This window comes from Corvus hawaiiensis, chromosome 6 (assembly GCF_020740725.1).
Source record: "Corvus hawaiiensis isolate bCorHaw1 chromosome 6, bCorHaw1.pri.cur, whole genome shotgun sequence".
Lineage (NCBI taxonomy): Eukaryota > Metazoa > Chordata > Aves > Passeriformes > Corvidae > Corvus > Corvus hawaiiensis.
The window spans coordinates 64,601,150-64,624,998 of record NC_063218.1 but is presented as its reverse complement, the minus strand read 5'-3'; the positions used below and the strand labels follow the sequence as shown (position 1 = coordinate 64,624,998).

The window sequence follows — 23,849 nt, the reverse complement described above, 5'->3', positions numbered from 1 at the left end:
TGCAGTAATGAACAATTTCAGAAGGATGCCAGCATCGTCGCAGTATGGGGAGAGGAGGCTGGAGCACCATCAAACAATTAGGAAGGTGGTAATTACCAGTCTAATGAGATATCAGGTTGAATCCTAAAAGCACCAAGATTCTTTCGGAGCGAGATGCAACTGCTGCAGCGACCGTCCTCTGGGGTATTCGCTCGGACAAAACATTTCCTTTCCCGCAAGACCAACAGAATTTTGACAGGAGAAGAGGCAGCCTGTGTGCAACTGCCCAGTGCTCTCAGCGCCTGACCTGTGATTGTGCAGAAATGCCCCAGAAAGCAGCTTTACCTGGGGACAAATAGGCCACTCCGGAGCTTCTGAGGACGTGGAGACCCCAGTTTTTCTCATCAGAGGAGATCGTGGCGAGGAGCACCAGAGGGAAGGAGCGTGCCCTGCTTGGACACACCTACAGGTTGGCCCCAAGGAAAGGTAGGGGGTTGGGACCAGAGCCCAGCCCTGGGCACTGCTTGTGTCTCCCTGGGTGTCCCCAAAGCCCCTCTCATGGCTCCCATGGTTGTCCTCAGTTGGGATGACTGGATCGATCCAACCCTCCCTCTGCCCTCACCTCACCCCCAGCCCTCCCATGGCCCCCCTGTGCCCAGCCCTGCTGTGCCACCTCACCAGGCCCCCTCTCCCCATCACATCCCCTGGGGTCCCACTAACTCCCCTCTGCTCTGACCACAGCTGGGGATCACATCCCACCTCCCACCATGGAGCTGAACCAGACAGCCCCACCTCCCTCATCTCCCGTGATGGGCACTGAAGGAGACGATCCCTGCGGGATCAATGTCACCGATGTGGCCATAGGAGCTGTCACACTGCTCATCTGCCTCTGTGGGCTGGCTGGGAACGGGGCTGTGCTCTGGCTCCTCGGATTCCACATCCGCAGGAACCCCATCACCGTCTACATCCTGAACCTGGCCGTCGCTGACTTCACCTTCCTCCTCTTCATGGTCCCCTCCTCCCTGCTCTACCTCCTGGAGGATGTGTCCTGCTTCACTGTCGTGTCCCTGAAGTACCTGAGGTCCCTTTTCCTGCTGTCCCTGTTCTCCTACAACATGGGGCTGTACCTGCTGACAGCCATCAGCCTCGAGAGGTGTGGCTCGATTCTCTTCCCCCTCTGGTACCGCTGCCACCGTCCCGAGCGCCAGTCAGGGGTGGTGTGTGTCCTGCTCTGGGCACTCTCCATTGCTGTCATGGTCATGGTGACCTCCCTGTGCCTGTCACACGAGCACGAGCACTGCCGGGTGTCTCTCATCTCCATGTATGCCCTCAGCTTCCTCATCTTTGCTCCACCCATGGTCATCTCCAACGTGATCCTCTTCATCAAGGTCCTGTGTGGCTCCAAGAGACGTCAGCCTAAGAGGCTCTACATCGTTATCTTCCTCACTGTGCTCTTCTTCCTCATCTTTGGAGTGCCCCTCAGCCTCTGGAATTTCCTGCAGCAGCTCGGTTACATCGCTGTGTCCTCTCAGCTGGTTTTCCTGCTCGCCTGCATCAACAGCAGCATCAACCCCTTCGTCTACTTCCTGGTGGGGAGCTGCTGGAGGCGCTGCTCCATTGTGTCCCTCCAGGTTGCCTTCCGGAGGGTCTTTGAGGAGACAAGGATCACCACAATCTCCAGCTGAGAGGCCACTGTGGTCCCACGGGCCGTGCTGCCCACGCCAGCTTCGTGCTCAGCTGCCCACCCTTGCTCCCAGCCAGGCCTGCAGGTCACCTTCCTACAGCGGTGTGTCAGGATGCATCCCATAATTTTCCCATCCCTTTTCTCATCCCACTGATCTATGTTGTTGTGTCTATCCCTATCCCTATCCCTATCCCTATCCCTATCCCTATCCTACAGCCCTAGCCCCATCCCTATCCCTATCCCTATCCCTATCTCTATCCCTATCCCATCCGCATTCCCACTCCAGTCCTATCCCCAACCCATCCTCATCTCGGCTCCCCTTCCCTATTTCCTGCACCTATCCCATCCCCATGCTGCTCCCCATCCCCATCTCGACCCCATTCTCCATCCCATCCCATCCCATCCCATCCCATCCCATCCCATCCCATCCCATCCCATCCCATCCCATCCCATCCCATCCCATCCCATCCCATCCCCATCCCATCCCATCCCATCCCATCCCCATCCCATCCCCATCCCATCCCATCCCGCAGGTTTCCCGCCCGGCGTTCGCTCCCGGGCTCCGAGCTCTGCTCGTCGGGCTCTGCTGCCCTCCAGTGGGGATATTTGGGATCGCCGGCATCCAGACCCCTCTCGACCCGCCCCAGACTCTTCCTGACCCCTCTGACATCCCAGATCCCCCCCGACAGCCCCGCTCCTGCCCCGCTCCAGCCAGGAGCCCCGGCAGTGTCTTCACTCCCGGCCATTCCCTCTCCTCCGCCCTAATAAACGCTGATGGATCCATCGCGCTGTCGCCTCTTGTCCCTCTCCAAGGGAGGCGGGGGTGGGGGGGGGAGGGGGGGAGGGCGGGAACACCGCGGGTGAAGCTCTGGAGGTGGGGGGATCTCCCAGAGAAACAGTCCCCGAAAACCATAAGAGGCGGTCTGGGGTGAGCAGCCCATGGGGAGGGATTGTAGGAGCAGGCCTGGGGATGGGAGGGCTGGGAAGGACGGCAGGTGGGTGGGCTGCACGGGGAGTGGGATGGGAGGCTGTGGGGCGGGTTTGGGACGTGGTGGGGCTTGTGGGCAGGTGTTGGACATAGAGGGAGGGTGTGGGATGTGGTGGGGCTGGAGGAAAGGTGTGGGATGTGCTGGGATTGGTGACCGCAGCAAAGCCACAGGGAGGTGGGTGATGCCCCGTGGAGCCCCTGGTGACAGTCACAGGTGTCACCGTGCTCCTGGAAGGGTGTGCCTGTGCTGAGGACCACGGACCCCTCTCCCTGCAGCTGCGCCATCCGAGCCTGCTGAGGGAGAGGCCAAAGGCAGGGCAGAGGAAGAATTTCTGAAGGAAAAGAGTCCTTTGCACCTGCCTGACAACATTAAAAGATATCTGGGGACGTCTTTGCCGTGGCACTCCCGGAGCAGCCGGGGCCGTGCTGAGCCCCTGGGCCATCCTGCCCGTGCCGCCTGTGCCGGTGCCAGCCCAGCTCCGGGCACTCGGCATCACGGGGGCTCCGGGCAGCACCAGCCGTGGCCGTGTCCCCGCCCTCCACCCACATTCCCGGCTGGCAGCAGGAGCCAGAGGCAGCCGGGGAGCGCTGGCAGAGGGGGCCAAGGCAACTCAGGTTTCACGGAGCTGTTTATTGATATCAGACTGCAGAGGGATGCAGGAACCACGGCAGGGGGATTTTAGGAATCACAGCCTTTGGGGGAATAGTGCTCTAGGACCTGTGGGGGAGGATGAAATCCATGCTCCAATGTGCTCCCTGCAGAGCTTCCTTCCCACATCACCCTTGGCACTGCCCCTGCTCCTTTCTCCTGCGGGATTACACCAGCCCAGGGAGGCTGATCCCGTGGATATTTATTGATCTGGTGGCTCAAGGAATCTGTCAGCCACTGTCCCAGGGTCCTTTAGCAGCACAGGGGAAGGCATCAACAGGCTGAGATGGCTGTGTCCAGGGCAGCATCATAACTGTGGGCAGTGTTCTCTTCTGGCTCCTGAAAGACCCTCTGGAGGGAGAGACGGAGGCACCCCACGGAGCAGGGGCTCCAGCACCTCCCCACCAAGAAGTAGATGAAGGGGTTGATGGTGCTGTGGATGCAGGCAAGCAGGAAAACAACCTGCGAGGACACAGCAGTGTAACCAAGCTGCTGCAGGAAATTCCAGATGCTGAGGGGAAGAGCAAAGAGGAGGAAGAAGAGCACAGTGAGGAGGATAACGATGTCAAGTCTCTTGGGTTGCTGCTGCTGGGGGCCACACTTGACTTTAATGAAGAGAATTGTGCTGGAAATGACCATGGCTGGGGCGAAGAGGAAGAAGTTGACTGCGTACATGGAGATGAGAGACACCTGGCAGTGCTCGGGCTCATGTGACAGGCACAGGTAAGTCACAGTGACAATGAAAGTGACAGAGAGGGCCCAGAGTAGGGCACACACCACCCATGCCAGGCCCTGGGGACAGTGGCAGCGGTACCAGAGGGAACAGAGGATGGATGTGCACCTCTCGAGGCTGATGGCCGTCAGCAGGTACAACCCCATGTTGTAGGAGAACAGGGACAGCAGGAAAAGTACCCTCTGGAACATCAGGGGCGTGAAAGTGAAGCAGGACACATCCTCCAGGAGATAGAGCAGGGTGGAGGGGACCGTGAAATGGAGAAAGGTGAAGTTGGCGAAGGCCAGGTTGATGATGTAAAAGGTGGTGGCGTTCCTGTGGAGGAGGCAGAGCACAGCCCCATTCCCGACCACCCCACAGAGGCAGATGAGCAGCGTCACACTGTCTATGGCCACGTTGGTGACATCTATCTCACACAGATCGGCTTCTTCTGTGGGTGAGGCAGAAGGTGGGGACACGGAGCTCACCGCCATGGATGGACGCTGGGCAGGCGCTGGGATGTGGCCCCGGCTGTGGTCAGAGTGGATGGGCAGTCAGTGCTTGGAGAATCCAGGGATGGACCAAGCGGCTCCTCAGCAGCTCCCTGCAGAGGGAAGGATTCGGTGGAGAGAAGTGAGATGTGCAGGGGAGGAGGGTGGTGGGAATGGTGGGGTGGGAGAGGGAGGGGGGAGGGTTGGGCTGTTCAGCAGGAGATGTGGAAGGGAAGCTCAGGGCAGAGGATGGAGGAGCTGGGGAGGGCAGTGCAGTCACCGGGAGAGGGTGGCAGGAAGAGAGCAGCTGCAGGAGGAGAGGAAGGTGGGGCAAAGAGGAAGGAGAACATTCCACTGACCTGTTCAGTGTGGGGCAGCAGCAGGCACAGGGGCTCTGTCCCCATCAGCGGCGCTTCCTGGCACCCCTTGCTCCTTTGGGATCCGTATCCTAAAGCTGCAGAGAAGACAACTGAATCCTGAATGGGGCCCTGAGTGAGGCCTTACACTGCTCGATGGTGAAGAATAGATAAAGTAACAGCTCAGGGTTGGGGACATTCACAGAGCACAGGCTTAACACCTTCAAGGTGAAGACCACAGCCCCAGGGCTATCAGCTGCCAGGCTCAAAAAGACCCTGCACCAAAGGGTGGCGGGAGGAGAGGCTTTGGGTGTGTGTTGGAAAAGCCTCTGGTCAGAGGCTCAGTGACTCCCCATCCTCCACTGTGCAGAGGAGCCCAGCTGAGGGGCCCTCACGAAGGGGGGAAGGGCGGGGGGGGAGCAGGAAGCTTATCCACAGCAAAAGAGGTAACATGGCCCATCACAGGGGCCCCCTCAAAGGGGTTCCCAGACCCTGCAGCAGAGCACCAGAGATGATGCAATAGACCCTCAGTGCTGTACGGGACAGTGTCAAGCCAGCCCCTGCAAGGGAGACACGTGGGTGTTCCCACCTGGCTCAAAGTGTGCATTAATCCATTAGTCATTCTGTACTCTTTGCCACGTGGTGTGGTGGCACGTGGCGGCGTGGCCATGGTGGCAGTGAGGGACCCTCACCAGCAGCAGAGCAGATGGAAGAGAGCAACGAGACATCATTGGGACCCTTGGATGGGTGATACGCTTCCACCTAACCCCTGTCACCTCTCCCTGTCCCCCCAGAACCCCATGCACACTCCTTTTTCTCTTTCTTTCTTTTCTCTTTCCTTCTCTTTGCCTCTCTACTATTAAATAAATACATCCATTTCTTGGCATCAACATTTAATCTCGTTTCATTTTAATCTTGTTTCTGGGAATGCTTTGAACCTTTTAAGTTCTTTCCAGTTTATGCACAGACACTTAGCTTTCTTTGCTTTTCTGGGTTTAAACCACATCATAACACACACACACACACACAGAGAACAAGGAGAGGTCCTCCTGTGTGTCCTGCACAGGTAAAGAATTCCTGCTTCCTTCTGCTTCACGTTGTGTTAGATTATTCCGGCCCATTTGTGTATTAAGATACAGACAGGATGCACAGGAAAAGAGGGGGGATCTGGGGAGGGCACTGCGGTCACCGGGAGAGGGTGGCAGGCACAGAGCAGCTGCAGGAGGAGAGGAAGGTGGGGCAGGGAGGAAGGAGAACATTCCACTGACCTGTTCAGTGTGGGGCAGCAGCAGGCACAGGGGCTCTGTCCCCATCAGCGGCGCTTCCTGGCACCCCTTGCTCCTTTGGGATCCACATCCTAAAGCGGCTCCTCCCAGGTCAGGAACACGAAGGAGAAAGTGCCCAGATCACCAGGAGGTACCCATGCTGTCCCACCAGCTCCTCCCCGTGCCCTGTCCTCGTGTTGCTCCCCAAGGCTCCGTGGAGTCGTGGAGGAGTTGGAAATTGCAAGTTTGGCTACGTCAGAGCTCCACTTCTACAGAGTTATTTGTCCTGATTTTTTTGGCTAAGGGAGTGGCTTTTGCCAGAAGCTCCACATGGAGAATTTTGCAATTGCCTCCTAATTTCCTCCTGGTTAGAAACACTCCTCCCCTGCAGAATGTCCCATTCTCCGACTGCCTTCCCTCTCCCAATAGGCTTCTACCATTCCTCCTTTCTTTTCCCTGAGGGGTCATATTCCCTGCAGCAGCACTGGAATGACGGGTGTGCTGCTTCGGTGCTGGTGAGGCAGCTGTCTGCTTCAATACAGAAATTCCTATTCTGGGAAGAGCTCCGGGATCATTGCCAAAACCTCCCCTGGAGCCAAGGAAGCACTGCTGCAATGTGCTATCCTATCCTATCCTATCCTATCCTATCCTATCCTATCCTATCCTATCCTATCCCATCCTATCCCATCCTATCCTCATCCCCGCTCCCCATCCCCATCCCCATCCCCACCCCGCTCTCCATGCTCACCCCATCCCACCGCATCCCGCAGCTTTCCCAGTCGGCGGCCGCTCCCCGCTCCGAGCGCGGCCTGTCGGGCTCTGCTGCCCTCCAGTGGGAACATTTGGGATCGCCGGCATCCAGACCCTCTCCTGACCCCCTCCGACAGCCCAGACCACCCCCGGGCCACATTTCCCCCCCGACAGCCCCGCTCCACCAGGGACCCCGGCAGTGTCCGCTCTCCTCCTGGCTGTGGAGTTCTAGGAGCCGGGAGGGAGGAAGAAAGCCCAGCTCCCGTGTGCTCCCCTCAGAGCATCCCTCCCGCATGGCCCTGCTCCCTTCTCCTGCAGGATTGCACCACGGGACTGTTCCAAACGAGTGGCCGAGTGTAGTGGTTTACTTCAAAATCCATTACTTACTTCTATTCCTTCCGTGAGATAAGAATTAGGAGAGAGCAAAGCACGCACAAAACTTTAAAGACTATAAAGAAGTTTATTAACAGACCTAAAAGAGGGGGGGAAAAGAAGTCAGACTAAAACTTCAGAACACTTCTCCTCCCCCACCTCTCCTCTCTTTTTCCCACTGACAACGTAAAAAGACAACCCTTGGGATTTCCAGTCAGTTTACCACCTCTATAATAATCTCTTTCTTCAGCTCACTTAGGGAGAGGAGTCTCTCTTGCTCATGCTATGGAGACATCTCCACAAGAAACAGCTCTCCTGTGGCTTCAATGTCACAGCGAGACAGCCGCCCGGGTTGGTTCTCTGCTCACATGTGAGACTCCCTTCCCCCGACCTACAGCTTTCCCCACAACTGTTTCTGAGGCTCCAATCTTGAACCAATGGGGTACCATTTTAAGGACGAGCTGTTCAGAAGCAAAGGTTCTCTTCACCTGTCTCTGGGAGCATCTTCAGCTCCAGGAACAGAGGTCTTCTTTGTGGAGAGAAACAATGGACTCTACACGATTCAATGTGAATCAGGCAGAAGCCATTTTATGATGAATTACTGTCCCTAATATAAAATTCTGTCTTTCCCTACACATGATCGTGCATAATTATCATTGGTTAAGGCTTATTTTCACACAAAGCTGCTTTATGCTTTATGATTGGCTCTTGTCTCTGTGTCACATTGTATGTCACATGTGTCACCATGTATGTCACAACTGTCCTTAGGTTTGCATTTTCTCATCCTTTTCGTCCTTTGCTTGTTCCTCATTTGCATCCTCCCCAGTGCTGCTTGTTCCTTTCTCACAACCTCCCCATGAACTTTTTCCCCTGTGTACGTGCTCAAGTCCTTCTGTCTTATGGGCTCTGGGTTTTCTATTTTATGGCTGGTTCACGATATGTCCATTTTCTAGTAAAAACATGGTTTCCACACTTCTTCTTCCCTGGGAGCAAGGGTCTTCATCACTTTCATCTCTCTCTGTTCAAGCTTCTCACCAGATCACAGCCACTTCAACATTTGTTTATTTCAGTACAGGTACTTTTGCTCATGATTGTGATTTGTTTGTTCTTAAATGTGGATCACAGAGGTGTATCAAGCTTCTTAAGTGGCTTAACAGAGTTGCCAATATTCAAACTAGCCAGTTGATTGGTTCTGTCGGGTCTAGAGGAAGCTGTAAGCACCTCTTTACAAAAGAATCACTTCCGTGGGTGATGGAGCCCTCCTTAACTAAAAACCCAAACTATGCTAAACCATGACACTGAGATTGCTGAAAAGACCAGCAGCAAGGGGATCAGTAAAAGCCACATTTAATATTAAGTGACAGCACGATGGAGTTCATTGACCAGGTTCACTCTAGCACTGACCAGACAGAGACACCAAGGAAAAACAGCCCTACAAATGAAATCCTGCCAATGAAACCAGAGCTATGACACGTGTATGGACACAGACATAGAGTCAGTGCAAGGTCCCTGTGAAAAATTCCCCTTGGAGGCAGTGCAGTGCTCACTCCAGGTGCCTTTGCAGGTCCTCACCGGGGGGAAGAGTTGAGCCTTGAGGAGTGGGGGGGATGGGCCCAGGATCCATCGGTGTTCAAGGGTCCTCTGAGTGCAGCAAACGGGAGAGTTCCCAGCTTAGGGAACTCACAGAAACCCTCAGCCACTGTCCTGGGATCCTTCAGCAGAGCAGTGGGAGGGATCAACAGGCTCAGACCACCGTGTCCATGGCAGCAGCATTTCTGCTGGGAGTGTTGTCCTTTGGCTCCACAAAGACCCTCTGGATGCAGTCCCTGAGGGGACTCCAGCAGCGCCTCCTGCAGCTCCCCACCGAGAAGTAGATGAAGGGTTTGATGGTGCTGTGGATGCAGGCGAGAAGGAAAAAAACCTGGGAGGACACAGTGATGTAACTGAGCTGCTGCAGGAAATTGCAGATGCTGAGTGGGAGAGTGAAGAGCGCAATGAGGAAGACAACGATGTCGAGCCACTCTGGTTGCTGCTGCTGGGAGCCACACTTGGCCTTAATGAAGAGCATTGTGCTGGAAATGATCACAGGTGCAGCAAAGAGGAAGAGGTTGAGGGTGTACATGGAGATGACAGCCCCCCAGCAGTGCTCGTGCTTGTATGACTGGCACAGGGAAGTCACTGTGGGATTGACAGCGATGACAGTGTAGAAGAAGGCCCACTGCAGGGCTCTCATTACCACCCACAACATGGACTGCGGAAGGTGGCAGTGGTAGCAGAGTTGGTAGTGGGTGGACCTGCACCTCTTGGTGTTGATGGACATCAGCCGGTACAGCCCCATGTGGTAGGAGACCATTGACAGCTGGAAAAGGAAGTTCGAGTACACACGGGGTATGATAGGAGAGCAGGACACGCAGGAAGAGCAGGGTGGAAGGGATCATGAAGAGGAGGAAGAAAAAGTCATCAAAGGCCTGGTTGAAGATGTAGTCAGTGATGGGTTTCATGTGCTGGAGCCACAGAACAGCCCCGTTCCCAACCAGCCCACAGAGGCCAATGAGTGGCATGACACTGTGTATGGCCACGTTGGTGACATCTATCTCACATGGATCATCTCCTTCGGTGGGTGAGGCAGAAGGTGGGGACACGGAGCTCACCGCCATGGATGGACGCTGGGCAGGCGCTGGGATGTGGCCCCGGCTGTGGTCAGAGTGGATGGGCTTGGAGAATCCAGGGATGGACCAAGCAGCTCCTCAGCAGCTCCCTGCAGCGGGAAGGGTTTGGTGGAGAGAAGTGAGATGTGCAGGGGAGGAGGGCAGTGGGAACGGTGGGGTGGGAGAGGGAGGTGGGAGGGTTGGTCTGTTTGGGTGGGTATTGATAAAGAACATCGGGAATAAACATTTTCAGCTCTCCTGAAGTTGCCAAAAGCCTAACTGGGCAAAAAGATAAAAGTATGTGAAAGTGTGCACACAGGATGATAAACGTGGCTGGAGGCAGTGGGAAAACAGATCTGGAGGCCTGCGGTGGTTCTGGGGCAGTTCTGTCACAAGAAACAACAGCGCATGGCCAAAGGAAAAGTTCAAGGTGAGGTCACCTTTAATATGGCAGCACTCAGTGAATAGGAGCACCAGAGACCCCTCCTGATGAACCTCCAGGATCATGAAAGGATTCCCAGGAGGAGGTGGAAACATGGAAATGAGTCCTAGGAAAGTGATGTTTATGTATGAGATAAGAAAAAAGTTTTAATAGCTGTGTGTGTTTCTAGAGGATAAAACCCGTGCTGTAAAGTCTCCCCCCACACACAGAACAAGGAGAGATCCTCCTGTGTGCCCTGCACAGGTAAAGAATTCCTGCTTCCTCACACTTCCCATTGTGTTAGAAAGCTTATTCAGGCTGATTTAAGTATCCCATCCCCATCCCAGATCCCATCCCCATCCCATCCCATCCCATCCCATCCCATCCCATCCCATCCCATCCCATCCCCATCCCATCCCATCCCATCCCATCCCATCCCATCCCATCCCATCCCATGCCATCCCATCCCACGGGTTTCCCGCCCGGCAGCCTCTTCCCACCTTGAAGCGCTGCCCGTCGGGCTCTGCTGCTCTCCAGCGCGGACATTTGGGATCGGCAGCATCCAGAGCCTTCCTGACCCCTCCTGACCCCTCGCACACGCCCAGACCCCCCCGGGGCCGCCTTCCCCCCGACAGCCCCGCTCCTGCCCCGCTCCAGCCGGGACCAGGCACATCTTTGCCGTGGCACTCCCGGAGCAGCCGGGGCCGTGCTGAGCCCCTGGGCCATCCTGCCCGTGCCGCCTGTGCCGGTGCCAGCCCAGCTCCGGGCACTCGGCATCACGGGGGCTCCGGGCAGCACCAGCCGTGGCCGTGTCCCCGCCCTCCACCCACATTCCCGGCTGGCAGCAGGAGCCAGAGGCAGCCGGGGAGCGCTGGCAGAGGGAGCCAAGGCAGCTCAGGTTTCAGGAGCTGTTTATTGATATCAGACTGCAGAGGGATGCAGGAACCATGCCACGGGGATTTTTGGGATGACAGCCCTGTGAGGAAGGATCCGTTTGGGGAACAGTGTCCTAGGAACCGGGAGGGAGAAGGAAAGCCATGCTCCAATGTGCTCCCTGCAGAGCTTCCCTCCCACATCGCCTGTGGCACTGCCCCTGCTCCCTGCTCCTGCAGGAATACAGTGCGGGAGGGTGATCCTGTGGATATTTATTGATCAGTTTGCTCAAGAAAAACCTCAGTCACTGTCCCAGGGTCCTTCAGAAGTGCAGGGGAACAGATCAACAGGCTCAGACCTCCATGTCCCTGGTGGTATCTTTGCTGGTGGGAGTGATGTCTTTCCTCTCCTCAAAGACCCTCTGGAGCGAGAGCTGGAGGGACCCCAAGGAGCAGGGCCTCCAGCACCTCCCCACCAGGAAGTAGATTAATGGTTTGATGGTGCTGGTGATGCAGGCGAGCAGGAAAAAAACCTGGGAGGACACACCGGTGAAGCCGAGCTGCTGCAGGACATTCCAGAGGTTGAGGAAGAGAATGAAGAGCACAATGATGAAGATAACGATGTCGCGCTTCTTGGGTTTCTGCTGCTGGGAGCCACACTTGGCTTTAACGATGTCGATTGTGCGGGTGATGACCACGGGTGCAGCAAAGATGAGCAGGGTGACGGCAAACATGGAGGTGAGAGCCACCCGGCAGTGCTCCTGCTCGTGTGATGGGCACAGGAATGTCACCGTGGGAATGGCAGTGATGACGGCAAAGGCGACCCAATACACAGCACTGTCCACCACCCACAGCAGGCGCAGGGGAGGGTGACAGTGGAAGAAGAGCAGGCAGAGCTTGTGCGTGTCCGGTATGACGGTGATGCGTGTCAGCCGGAACAGCCCCCAGTAGTAGGACATCATGGACAGCTGGAAAAGGAAGCTCACGTACACCTGGGGCATGATAGGAGAGCAGGACATGTCCTCCAGCAGGAAGAGCAGGGAGGAGGGCAGCGCAAAGAGGAGGAAGAGGAAGTCAGCGACAGCCAGGTCAAAGATGCGGGCGACAGGGCCTTGCAGTGTGAGGAGCCAGAGCACAGCCCCGTTCCCGGCCACCCCACAGAGGCAGATGAGCAGCATAACACTGTGTATGGCCACGTTGCTGACATCTATCTCACATGGATCATCCCCTTCAGTGGGTGAAGCCGAAGGTGGGAACACAGAGCTCACCGCCATGGATGGACGCTGGGCAGGCGCTGGGATGTGGCCCTGGCTGTGGTCAGAGTGGATGGGCAGTCAGTGCTTGGAGAATCCAGGGATGGACCAAGCAGCTCCTCAGCAGCTCCCTGCAGCGGGAAGGATTCCGTGGAGAGAAGTGAGATGTGCAGGGGAGGAGGGCGGTGGGAATGGTGGGGTGGGAGAGGGAGGTGGAAGGGTTGGGCTGTTTGGATGGGAACTGACAAATAACAGAGAATAAACATTTTCAGTTCCCTGATGTTGCTGAAAGACCAACCAGCCAAAAAGATAAAAGGATGTGAAAGTGTGCACACAGGATGATAAACGTGGCTGGAGGCAGTGAAGGAACAGATCTGGAGGCCTGCGGTGGTTCTGGGGCAGTTCTGTAACAAGAAGCAACAGAGCATGGCCAAAGGAAAAGTTCAAGGTGAGGTCACCTTTAATATGGCAGCACTCAGTGAATAGGAGCACCAGAGACCCCTCCTGATGAACCTTCAGGATCATGAAAGGACTCCCAGGAGGAGGTGGAAACATGGAAATTAATTCTACGATAGTAATGTTGATTTATCAGATAAGAAACACGCTTTAATGACATGGTATGTTCATAGTGGATAAAACCCCTGCATTAAAGTCTCACCACACTGTCAGAGACTGAAATATTATAGTTTATGACTTAAACATTTTCATGAAGGACTTTTAAAATTGCATTACAAAAGCTGCAGAGAAGACAACTGAATCCTGAATGGGGCCCTGAGTGAGGCCTTACACTGCTCGATGGTGAAGAATAGATAAAGTAACAGCTCAGGGCTGGGGACATTCACAGAGCACAGGCTTAACACCTTCAAGGTGAAGACCACAGCCCCAGGGCTATCAGCTGCCAGGCTCAAAAAGACCCTGCACCAAAGGGTGGCGGGAGGAGAGGCTTTGGGTGTGTGTTGGAAAAGCCTCTGGTCAGAGGCTCAGTGACTCCCCATCCTCCACTGTGCAGAGGAGCCCAGCTGAGGGGCCCTCACGAAGGGGGGAAGGGCGGGGGGGGAGCAGGAAGCTTATCCACAGCAAAAGAGGTAACATGGCCCATCACAGGGGCCCCCTCAAAGGGGTTCCCAGACCCTGCAGCAGAGCACCAGAGATGATGCAATAGACCCTCAGTGCTGTACGGGACAGTGTCAAGCCAGCCCCTGCAAGGGAGACACGTGGGTGTTCCCACCTGGCTCAAAGTGTGCATTAATCCATTAGTCATTCTGTACTCTTTGCCACGTGGTGTGGTGGCACGTGGCGGCGTGGCCATGGTGGCAGTGAGGGACCCTCACCAGCAGCAGAGCAGATGGAAGAGAGCAATGAGACATCATTGGGACCCTTGGATGGGTGATACGCTTCCACCTAACCCCTGTCACCTCTCCCTGTCCCCCCAGAACCCCATGCACACTCCTTTTTCTCTTTCTTTCTTTTCTCTTTCCTTCTCTTTGCCTCTCTACTATTAAATAAATACATCCATTTCTTGGCATCAACATTTAATCTCGTTTCATTTTAATCTTGTTTCTGGGAATGCTTTGAACCTTTTAAGTTCTTTCCAGTTTATGCACAGACACTTAGCTTTCTTTGCTTTTCTGGGTTTAAACCACATCATAACACACACACACACACACAGAGAACAAGGAGAGGTCCTCCTGTGTGTCCTGCACAGGTAAAGAATTCCTGCTTCCTTCTGCTTCACATTGTGTTAGATTATTCTGGCCCATTTGTGTATTAAGATACAGACAGGATGCACAGGAAAAGAGGGGGGATCTGGGGAGGGCACTGCGGTCACTGGGAGAGGGTGGCAGGCACAGAGCAGCTGCAGGAGGAGAGGAAGGTGGGGCAGGGAGGAAGGAGAACATTCCACTGACCTGTTCAGTGTGGGGCAGCAGCAGGCACAGGGGCTCTGTCCCCATCAGCGGCGCTTCCTGGCTCCCCTTGCTCCTTTGGGATCCACATCCTAAAGCGGCTCCTCCCAGCTCAGGAACACGAAGGAGAAAGTGCCCAGATCACCAGGAGGTGCCCATGCTGTCCCACCAGCTCCTCCCCGTGCCCTGTCCTCGTGTTGCTCCCCCAGGGTGGGTGGAGACACGGGGGAGTTGGAAATTGTGACTTTGGCTATGTCAGAGCTCCACTTCCTCGGAGTTATTTGTCTTGGGGTTTTTCCCACTAAGGAAGTGACTTTTGTCAGAAGCCCCACATGGAGAATTTTGCGATTGCCTCCTAATTTCCTCCTGGTTAGAAACACTTCTTCCCTGCAGAATGTCCCATTCTCCGACTGCCTTCCCTCTCCCAACAGGCTTCTACCATTCCTCGTTTCTCTTCCCTAAGGGGTCATGGCCACTCCAGCAGCACTGGAATGCTGGCAGTGCTAGCAGTGGTGGTGAGGAAGTTGGCTGCTTCTCAGAAGCAACTCCCATTCCGGGAGGGGCTCCAGGATCATTGCCAAAACCGCCCCTGGACCCACGGCAGCACAGCTGAGCTGTGCTATCTATCCTATCCCATCCGCATCCTAATCCCCTCTCCCCGCTCTCCATCCCCACCCCCGCTCTCCATGCTCACCCCATCCCACCGCATCCCGCAGCTTTCCCAGACGGCGGCCGCTCCCCGCTCCGAGCGCGGCCTGTCGGGCTCTGCTGCCCTCTAGTGGGAACATTTGGGCATCCAGACCCCCTCCAACCCCTTCTGACTCTCCCCTGACCCCTCCGAAACCGCCTCCGACACACCAGATACTCCTTCTTCCCCCGGGAACACCTTCCCCCCCTCCCCCCCTCCTCACAGCCGTGCTCCACCCGGCATCCCGGCAGTGTCTCTGCTCCTCCTGGCTGTGGCATTCTAGGACCCAGGAGGAAGGATGAAAGCTCAGCTCCCATGTACTCCGTAGGAGCACACAGGATGATAAACGTGGCTGGAGGCAGTGCAGGAGCAGATCAGGAGGCCTGCAGTGGTTCTGGGGCAGTTCTGTAACAAGAAACAACAGCGCATGGCCAAAGGAAAAGTTCAAGGTGAGGTCACCTTTAATATGGCAGCACTCAGTGAATAGGAGCACCAGAGACCCCTCCTGATGAACCTCCAGGATCATGAAAGGACTCCCAGGAGGAGGTGGATGCATGGAGATGAGTCCTAGGAAAGTGATGTTTATGTATGAGATAAGAAAAAAGTTTTAATAGCTGTGTGTGTTTATAATGGATAAAAACCCTGCTGTAAATCTCCCCACACACACAGAACAAAGAGAGATCCTCCTGTGTGCTCTGCACAGTTAAAGAATTCCAGCTTCATCCTGCTTCCCATAGTGTTAAGAAAGTTTATTCCAGCCCCTTTTGGTATCACTTCCCATCTCAATTTCCACCCCTCATCCCCATCCCATCCCCATCCCATCCCATCCCATCCCCATCCCATCCCATCCCATCCCATCCCATCCCATCCCATCCCATCCCATCCCATCCCATCCCATCCCATCCCGCGGGTTTCCCGCCCGGCAGCCTCTCCCCACCTTGAAGCGCTGCCCGTCGGGCTCTGCTGCTCTCCAGCGCGGACATTTGGGATCGGCAGCATCCAGAGCCTTCCTGACCCCTCCTGACCCCTCGCACACGCCCAGACCCCCCCGGGGCCGCCTTCCCCCCGACAGCCCCGCTCCTGCCCCGCTCCAGCCGGGACCAGGCACATCTTTGCCGTGGCACTCCCGGAGCAGCCGGGGCCGTGCTGAGCCCCTGGGCCATCCTGCCCGTGCCGCCTGTGCCGGTGCCAGCCCAGCTCCGGGCACTCGGCATCACGGGGGCTCCGGGCAGCACCAGCCGTGGCCGTGTCCCCGCCCTCCACCCACATTCCCGGCTGGCAGCAGGAGCCAGAGGCAGCCGGGGAGCGCCGGCAGAGGGAGCCAAGGCAGCTCAGGTTTCACGGAGCTGTTTATTGATATCAGACTGCAGGGGGATGCAGGAGCCATGCCACGGGGATTTTAGGAATCACAGCTGTGTGGGGCACGAACCCTTTGGGGGAATAGTGCTCCAGGAACTGTGAGGGAGAAGGAAAGCCATGCTCCAATGTGCTCCCTGCAGAGCTTCCCTCCCACATGCCTCTGCTGCAGGATTACACCGCGGGAAGACGAACCTGTGGATATTTGTTAATCAATCAGGTGGCTCGAGGAAAGCCTCAGCCACTGTCCCGGGGTCCTTCAGCAGTGCAGGGGAAGCGATCAACAGGCTCAGACTGCCATGCCCATGGCAGCAGCATTGCTGCGGGCAGTGGTTTCTTCTGGCTCCCCCAAGACCCTCTGGAGGGAGAGCTGGAGAGACCCCACGGAGCGGTGCCTGCAGCACCTCCCCACCAAGAAGGAGATGAAGGGTTTGATGCTGGTGTGGATGGAGACAAACAGGGGAAGAGCCGGGGGGTAGATACTGTAGCGGAACAGAAGCAGAAAAGTGCAGATGCCAGCGGGGAGACTGAAGAGCACCATGAGGAAGATAATGATGTCGAGCCTCTCAGGTGGCTGCTGGTGGCAGGCACGCATGACTGTAATGAAGAGGTATATGCTGGAAATGACCGTGGAGGTAACAAAGAGGAGAAAGTTTAAGATGATCATGACAGTGAGAGTCACAATGAAGCGTTGTGCGTTGTCTGATATGAACAGGGAAGTCAGCGTGGGAATGACAGTGGTGGAGATGGCCCAGAGCATGGCACTCACCACCTTCGACTGGTGCTGGGGACGGTGACAGCGGCAGCAGAGTGGGCAGAGGATGGACCTGAACCTGCTGAAGCTGATGGCTGTCATCAGGTACAGCCCCAGGATGTAGGAGAATAGCAGTGGCAGGGAAAGCAAAATCAGGTACTGCTCGGGCACGATAATGGAGCAGAACACGTCCTCCACCAGGAGAATCAGGGTGTAGGTGAGGAGGAGGAGGAGACAGGCGAAGTCAGTGATTGCCAGGTGGAAGATGTAGACAGTGATGGCCTTGCTTTGGATGGAGGGTCCGAGGAGGCAGAAGACGGCTGCGTTCCCAGCCAGTCCACAGAGGCAGATGAGCAGCGTGACACTGCGTACGGCCAGGTTCATCGCACTCGGACAGAGAATCTCGGTGGGGAACAACTCCATGGATGGACACTGGGCAGGCGCTGGGATGTGGCCCCGGCTGTGGTCAGAGTGGATGGGCAGTCAGTGCTTGGAGAATCCAGGGATGGACCAAGCAGCTCCTCAGCAGCTCCCTGCAGCGGGAAGGATTCAGTGGAGAGAAGTGAGATGTGCAGGGGAGGAGGGTGGTGGGAATGGTGGGGTGGGAGAGGGAGGTGGGAGGGTTGGAAAGTTCAGCAGGAGATGTGGAAGGGAAGCTCAGGGCAGAGGATGGAGGAGCTGGGGAGGGCAGTGCGGTCACCGGGAGAGGGTGGCAGGAACAGAGCAGCTGCAGGAGGAGAGGAAGGTGGGGCAGGGAGGAAGGAGAACATTCCACTGACCTGTTCAGTGTGGGGCAGCAGCAGGCACAGGGGCTCTGTCCCCATCAGCGGCGCTTCCTGGCACCCCTTGCTCCTTTGCGATCCGTATCCTAAAGCGGCTCCTCCCAGGTCAGGAACACGAAGAAGAACATTTATCTCCTGTCCTGGCGCTGCTCCCCAAGACTCCGTGGAGTCACGGGGGAGTCAGAAATTGCATCTTTGGCTACGTCAGAGCTCCACTTCCTTGGAGTTACTTAACCTGATTTCTTTCTTTCTTTTCTTTTCTTTTTTCTTTTCCAAAAAGGAATTGGCTTTTATCAAAAGCTCCAAATGAAGAATTTTGCTAATGACTCTTCATTTCCTCCTGATTAGAAACACTCCTTCCCAGGAGAATGTCCCTTTGCCTTCCCTCTCCCAACAGGCTTCTACCATTCCTCATTTCTCTTCCCTGAGGGTTCATCACCCCTCCAGCAGCAGAGGGATGCTGCAGTGCTGGTGGTGCTGGCAGTGCTGGTGAAGCAGCTGGGTGCTTCTCAGAAGAAGCTCCCATTCTGGGAAGAGCATGAGAATCATTGCCAACACCTCCCCTGGGCCAAAGGAGCACACCTGAGACAAGAATTCCCATTTTCCACTGTAATGCAGGCTCACACAGCCCAAGGGAAGGACAGCAATCAGCTGCTTGCAGGCAGGTTATCAGCACGGAGAGCCCACCTTAATTACTGCCAATACCCTTAATGATTCAATGAGAGCACAGATTTGGGGGTGCTGGGATCCCTTTGCAGCCCTTCAGCAGAGCTCATCCTGCTCCTCCTCAGTCTTGGGAGCACTTGTGGTCGTTTTTACCTGACCCCCCACCCCTTTGCCAGCAGGAACACCTTCCACCAGACCAGGTTGCTGCAAACCCCATCCACCCTGGGCTGGAACAGTTGCAGGGATGGGGCTGCCAGAGCATCCCTGGGAACGTGTGCCAGGGCCTCTCCAGCCTCACAGGGAAGGATTTCTCCCTCATATCCAATCTGAACCCACCCTCTGGCAGTGGGAAGGCATTTCCCCTTGTTGTCCTGTCACTCCAGGCTCTTGTCCAAAGTCCCTCTCCACCTCTTCTGGAGCCCCTTTAGCTCATGGATCATCAAGTGTTTGCCCTTGGAAGGATTGGCATGGTGAGGAGTTGTGAGATTCCATAGCTGGGGACACAAACGGGGTATCAGCAAGGAGGAGAGGTGACAGCTCTGGTCCCAGGGTCCCCACGCACAGCAGCTTCCAGCAGGAGCATCCCAGCTCCCAGGCACATGTCAGCCTGGGTAGGAATCCCCTCACTGCCTCAGGAAGGGCTCTGCTATGAGACAGGTACCTGCCCTCCTCAGACAAGGCAGGGGCTTTAGAGTGGGAAAAAAGAAAGAAATGAGCCATTTTGGACACTGCTCACCAGGGACAGGCTCTGCAGCAAAGCCCAGATATTATTCATTCACCACATTCTGGGGTCAGAGTTCCCACGTTGGGATGAAACAAAAGCAATAAATGCCCATTTCATGTAGGGGTGGTACCAAAATGGCAAAGATCAGCACAGCCTGGATTGTGGCTGAAGCTGCTGTGCAGAGTCGCTGTTCAGCTCCTCCTGAGGGTGGCCAGGTTCAGGATGGAGGTGCTGAAGGGCTTCCTTGGACATGGATGCTGGGGAACCAGAGGACGGCCCCGTTGTGCAGGACAGCAGCACAACCCCCTAATTTCTGTGCAATCCAATGGTCCAAGCTCCTGGTGACGTCAATTTCCATATTTCCAGCGGGTTTTGGTCACAGGCACAAGAGTTCAGTGGAGTTCATCTCTGAGCCTGCTCTTTACTCAGAATGATTTAATTCTGGAATGAAGGAATGTGACAAATTCCCACTCCAAGAGGAAGGGAATGTTGCTGTCCCTGCCCAGCTCTGCAGCCCTACCTGGTGTCTCTTCCCATCACCGGGAATGCAGGGCTGGCTTGTACACGGCCTCTTGTACATCCCTACCAAGAAGTAGATGAAGGGTTTGATGGTGCTGTGGATGCAGGAGAGCAGGAATACAACCTATGAGGAGACATCGGTGTCATTGAGCTGCTGCAGGATATTGCAGACACTGAAGGGGAGAGTGAAGAGCACAAGGAGGACAATAATGATGTGGAACCTCTCGGGTTTCTGCTACTGGGAGCCACACTTGGCTTTAATGAAGTTGATTGTGCTGGGAATGACCACAGGTGCAGCACAGCTGAGCTGCTCCCTGTCCCATCCCATCCCTATCCCTTTCTCATCCATGCTCTCCATCCCATCCCATCCCATCCCATCCCATCCCATCCCATCCCATCCCATCCCATCCCATCCCATCCCATCCCGCAGGTTTCCTGCCCGGCAGCCTCTCCCCACCTTGAAGCGCTGCCCGTCGGGCTCTGCTGCTCTCCAGCGCGGACATTTGGGATCGGCAGCATCCAGAGCCTTCCTGACCCCTCCTGACCCCTCGCACACGCCCAGAGCCCCCCGGGGCCGCCTTCCCCCCGACAGCCCCGCTCCTGCCCCGCTCCAGCCGGGACCAGGCACATCTTTGCCGTGGCACTCCCGGAGCAGCCGGGGCCGTGCTGAGCCCCTGGGCCATCCTGCCCGTGCCGCCTGTGCCGGTGCCAGCCCAGCTCCGGGCACTCGGGACCATGGGTGCTCCAGGCAGGTGAATGTGGCCTAGGAACAGCTCTGTGGTCAAGGGAGCAGCAGAGGAACTGAAGGATGCTCTTCCCCGGCACAGCTGCTGCTTTGTGCTCTGGGGCAGCGCTGCCGCTGCTGGGCTTCCTCGGGGAAAACAGCTCCTTTAGGATGGGCTTTGCTGCAAAGCTTTCCCTGAGCTGGGTGTCTGCAAGAGGCAGAGTCGGGATACCAGTGTCAGGAGTTTTCCATGGTTTCCGGCCTCTTGGACACAGCACGTTCTGGGCAATTTGCCAGCGTGAGGCAGAGCAAAATGGGTGCAAGTGGACTCTGCAAATGCAGTTCAGGCAGACGCTGATCTTTTAACTTTTCCATGGCAGGTGCGAATTCTGGGGCATTTGGGAGTCTGCCTTGACTTGCAGGGACTGAAGGGTTTAGGTGTGGAATTGTTTGGCCAGCTTGCTCCAAGGCATGGTGTACTTCTGGAAGTGCCCCACAGCTCCCAGGCCCGAGGGGCTGCTGGCTGGGTGCTGGTTCTGCTCTGCCCTGGGAACTGGGAGCCCCTGGGAGGGCTGGGGGTGACACCTGCACATGGGCTGGGGAAGCCTGGAATTGTATCGCAGCACTTTTCTATGCAGCTCTATGGACCGGTGTGTGCTGAACGAAGCGGCTCTTCAGCACAATAAATTCAGCAGTTTGGAAAAACCACGGAATATCTCCGAGTTAATGATGGGAGAGGGTTGGGGCTGCTCCCTGATAACGTGCAGGGCTCGGAGATGGGAAACGAAGATGGGAAGAGGAGTGGGGGCTGCTCCTCGCTCTCGGGGCGCCGCGGGCGCTGCGCAGCCTTCCCCTTTGACTTCCCAATTCCTCATTTTGTGCCTCCTTTTCCCTTGGGGATGCGCCCGGGCCGCATTCCAGCGGCCGCCACGGCAACAGCGCCTGCGGGCGGTGGGGCGGGGTTTGCCGCGTGATTGACGGGGCCGGCGGCCAATGGGGAGGCCGGGGCGGGCCGAGGTCTGGCCAATGGGGAGGCGGGGCGGGCCGAGCTCTGGCCAATGGGGAGGCGTGGCGGGCCGAGCTCTGGCCAATGGGGAGGCGTGGCGGGGCTGCGCGCGGCCAGTTGGAATCGGCGGGAGCGGTTGGGGCGGGCGGGCATGGACGGGCCCGGGCGGTGAGCGAGGAGCGGGAGAACGGGATGGGGAACGGGGGAACGGGATGGGGAACGGGATGGGGGAACGGGGGAACGGGATGGGGGAGCGGGGGAACGGGATTGGGAACGGGGAGCGGGGGAACGGGATGGGAGAACGGGGGAACGGGATGGGGGAGCGGGGGAACGGGATGGGAGAATGGGGGAGCGGGGGAACGGGATGGTGGAGGCGGAGAACGGGATGGGGAGCGGGGGAACGGGATGGGGAACGCGATGGGGGAGCGGGAGAACGGGATGGGGGAGCGGGAGAACGGGATGGGGAACGGGATGGGGAACGGGGGAACGGGATGAGGAGCGGCATCGGGGGTGCCCCGTCCCCCGGAGCTGTGCGGATGCCGCGGCCGTGGGGGTGGCAGAGCCTCCGCCCACCCCGGGCGCTTCCCACCCTCGCTGATCCCGGCCTGAGCCGGCCTCTTCCCTGCAGGGATTACGAGGTTCAGATCCGGCATTTCCGAGGGCCCGAGCCCCTGGAGCCGTGGGACGGCTGAGCACGGCCCTGGCTCGGGGTGCCCCATCCCTGCCCCGCTGTTGCCCCATCCCTGCCCCGCTGTTGCCCCATCCCTGCCCCGGTGTTGCCCCATCCCTGCCCCGGTGTTGCCCCGTCCCTGGCTCGGAGCTGACTCTGGAATGGTTTGCAGGTGCCTGCAGTGGGCAGGGGAATGTCTCCCGCTCCCAGAGAAGCAGAGCCGCTGGCCTGGGCTCCTGGAGGAGCTGCTGAAGGTGTTCGTGGGTGACAAGAGGGACAATGAATTGCTGCCAGGCAGCCCGGGATTGTTCCCAAACACCATCCCCTGGCTCTGTAACTTGGTAAGGTCTTGTTCTCCCCAAGCCCATATCCAGAGCCCCGTGCTGGGAATAAAGTAATTCCTGGCTTTCCAATACTAAAAATGCAGCACCAGAACAGGGTTCTGTTAACCTTATGGTTTTGGGGATATTTGGCAAAAATTGATGGTGGGCCAGGTTGGACTAAGCTTTTAACACTCCCTGGATTCATGGGATCGGGGATTCCAGCGTGCCCTGCACAGGTTTTTTCAGGGAAATCCCTTGATCCCCCAATCCGTATGAGTTCAAAGCAAAAACCCCTGGGAGCTGAAGGCAACAGGATGTTTCTTGGGAATGTTGAAGTATTTGGTGTGTCCTAAATGTTAGCTTTGAATTAATGCAGATGGTCGGGGATTGTGTGTTCAGAGTTGCTGGTTTAGGCATGGCCAGGTCTGGATTTGCATTTGTGGGCACTGAGTGTTCCTTGTGTCAGCTTCAGGTCTGGATTGGTGGGAATTGTCGGAGAAAAGAGAAGGGAACTGAAATGCACAGCTCTGTTCTTGGAGAAATGATCAGGATGGGAGAAAAGAGGGTGTGGAACTGCTGGGAGCTCCTGGAGTGAGGGAAAGGATGCAAGAGGTGGAAACAAAAGCTGTGGAACAAAGCCAGAAAAGGGGGCAGAGCAGGGCAGTCACCACGGAGGGGGAAAGAGGGAAAGAATCCCTGCTCCAGGAATGCAGCATGGGCCAGCAGAGGATCATTTGGCATCCACTGCTCTCAGTGGGATTCTAATAAGGAAGGTCCAAGGGAATGATTCGTTTATTCTTAGGTTTGGAATGAAAGGTGCTCTTCCAGAGGGGAATATTCACCTGTTAAAATTCTGTGGGATAAAGGAAAAGAGGGAGGCAGCAGCTGGGGAATGAACGGGTGGATTTTTGGTGGATACAGGCAAAGGCACGGGCAGGGGCTCTGAGGTAAAATACACCTCATGGGTAGCACCAGGAAAAGCTCCAGCTGCCCATTTTCCCAAGCTCTGACATTCCAGAGGAGTAAACAGTGGTCAGCACATCAATTTGTCTATTCCTTGGATGCCCAGGGCTTTGTTGGGAAGAGGTGACACTTGGAAAGGAATAAATCCAGGGACGTAATTCCTGATAGTGAGGCCCTGGTTTTGATATCCTTCCAGCACCCAAACACAACAGAGGGAATCCTGGAGGAGGTGGAAAACGCTGTCACTCCATCAGTGGAATTCCTGGGCAATGGAAAGCAGCAGAAGCAGCAAGAACAGAGTTGGAAGCAGGCTCCAGCCGGGTAAGGCAG

The 23,849-nt window shown here is 56.4% G+C and overlaps 4 protein-coding genes across 4 annotated transcripts; 1 reads left to right on the top strand and 3 right to left on the bottom strand.

The window, feature by feature from the left end:
* The first annotated feature begins 731 nt into the window (after positions 1 to 731).
* On the top strand, positions 732 to 1,906 carry LOC125327357 (mas-related G-protein coupled receptor member H-like). The gene has a single exon (XM_048306798.1). The coding sequence runs from the start codon at positions 747 to 749 to the stop codon at positions 1,662 to 1,664; it is 918 nt and encodes a 305-aa protein (XP_048162755.1). The 5' UTR covers positions 732 to 746; the 3' UTR covers positions 1,665 to 1,906.
* A 6,671-nt stretch (positions 1,907 to 8,577) lies between these two features.
* On the bottom strand, positions 8,578 to 10,650 carry LOC125327359 (mas-related G-protein coupled receptor member H-like). Its single transcript, XM_048306801.1, is given in 3 exon segments — positions 8,578 to 9,657; positions 9,659 to 10,004; positions 10,335 to 10,650. Coding segments are annotated over 2 exon segments (912 nt in total). The 5' UTR covers positions 9,904 to 10,004; positions 10,335 to 10,650; the 3' UTR covers positions 8,578 to 8,990.
* Positions 10,651 to 11,209: 559 nt separating this feature from the next.
* LOC125327702 (mas-related G-protein coupled receptor member H-like) lies at positions 11,210 to 12,461 on the bottom strand. Its single transcript, XM_048307487.1, has one exon. The coding sequence runs from the start codon at positions 12,459 to 12,461 to the stop codon at positions 11,541 to 11,543; it is 921 nt and encodes a 306-aa protein (XP_048163444.1). The 3' UTR covers positions 11,210 to 11,540.
* Positions 12,462 to 15,969: 3,508 nt separating this feature from the next.
* LOC125327368 (mas-related G-protein coupled receptor member H-like) lies at positions 15,970 to 17,553 on the bottom strand. Its single transcript, XM_048306813.1, has one exon. The coding sequence runs from the start codon at positions 17,524 to 17,526 to the stop codon at positions 16,678 to 16,680; it is 849 nt and encodes a 282-aa protein (XP_048162770.1). The 5' UTR covers positions 17,527 to 17,553; the 3' UTR covers positions 15,970 to 16,677.
* Between the last annotated feature and the right edge of the window lie 6,296 nt (positions 17,554 to 23,849).

Coding starts and splice junctions, on each gene's coding strand:
- LOC125327357 (XM_048306798.1), top strand. CDS start 747: ATGGAGCTGAACCAGACAGCCCCACCTCCCTCATCTCCCGTGATGGGC.
- LOC125327702 (XM_048307487.1), bottom strand. CDS start 12,461: ATGGCGGTGAGCTCTGTGTTCCCACCTTCGGCTTCACCCACTGAAGGG.
- LOC125327368 (XM_048306813.1), bottom strand. CDS start 17,526: ATGAACCTGGCCGTACGCAGTGTCACGCTGCTCATCTGCCTCTGTGGA.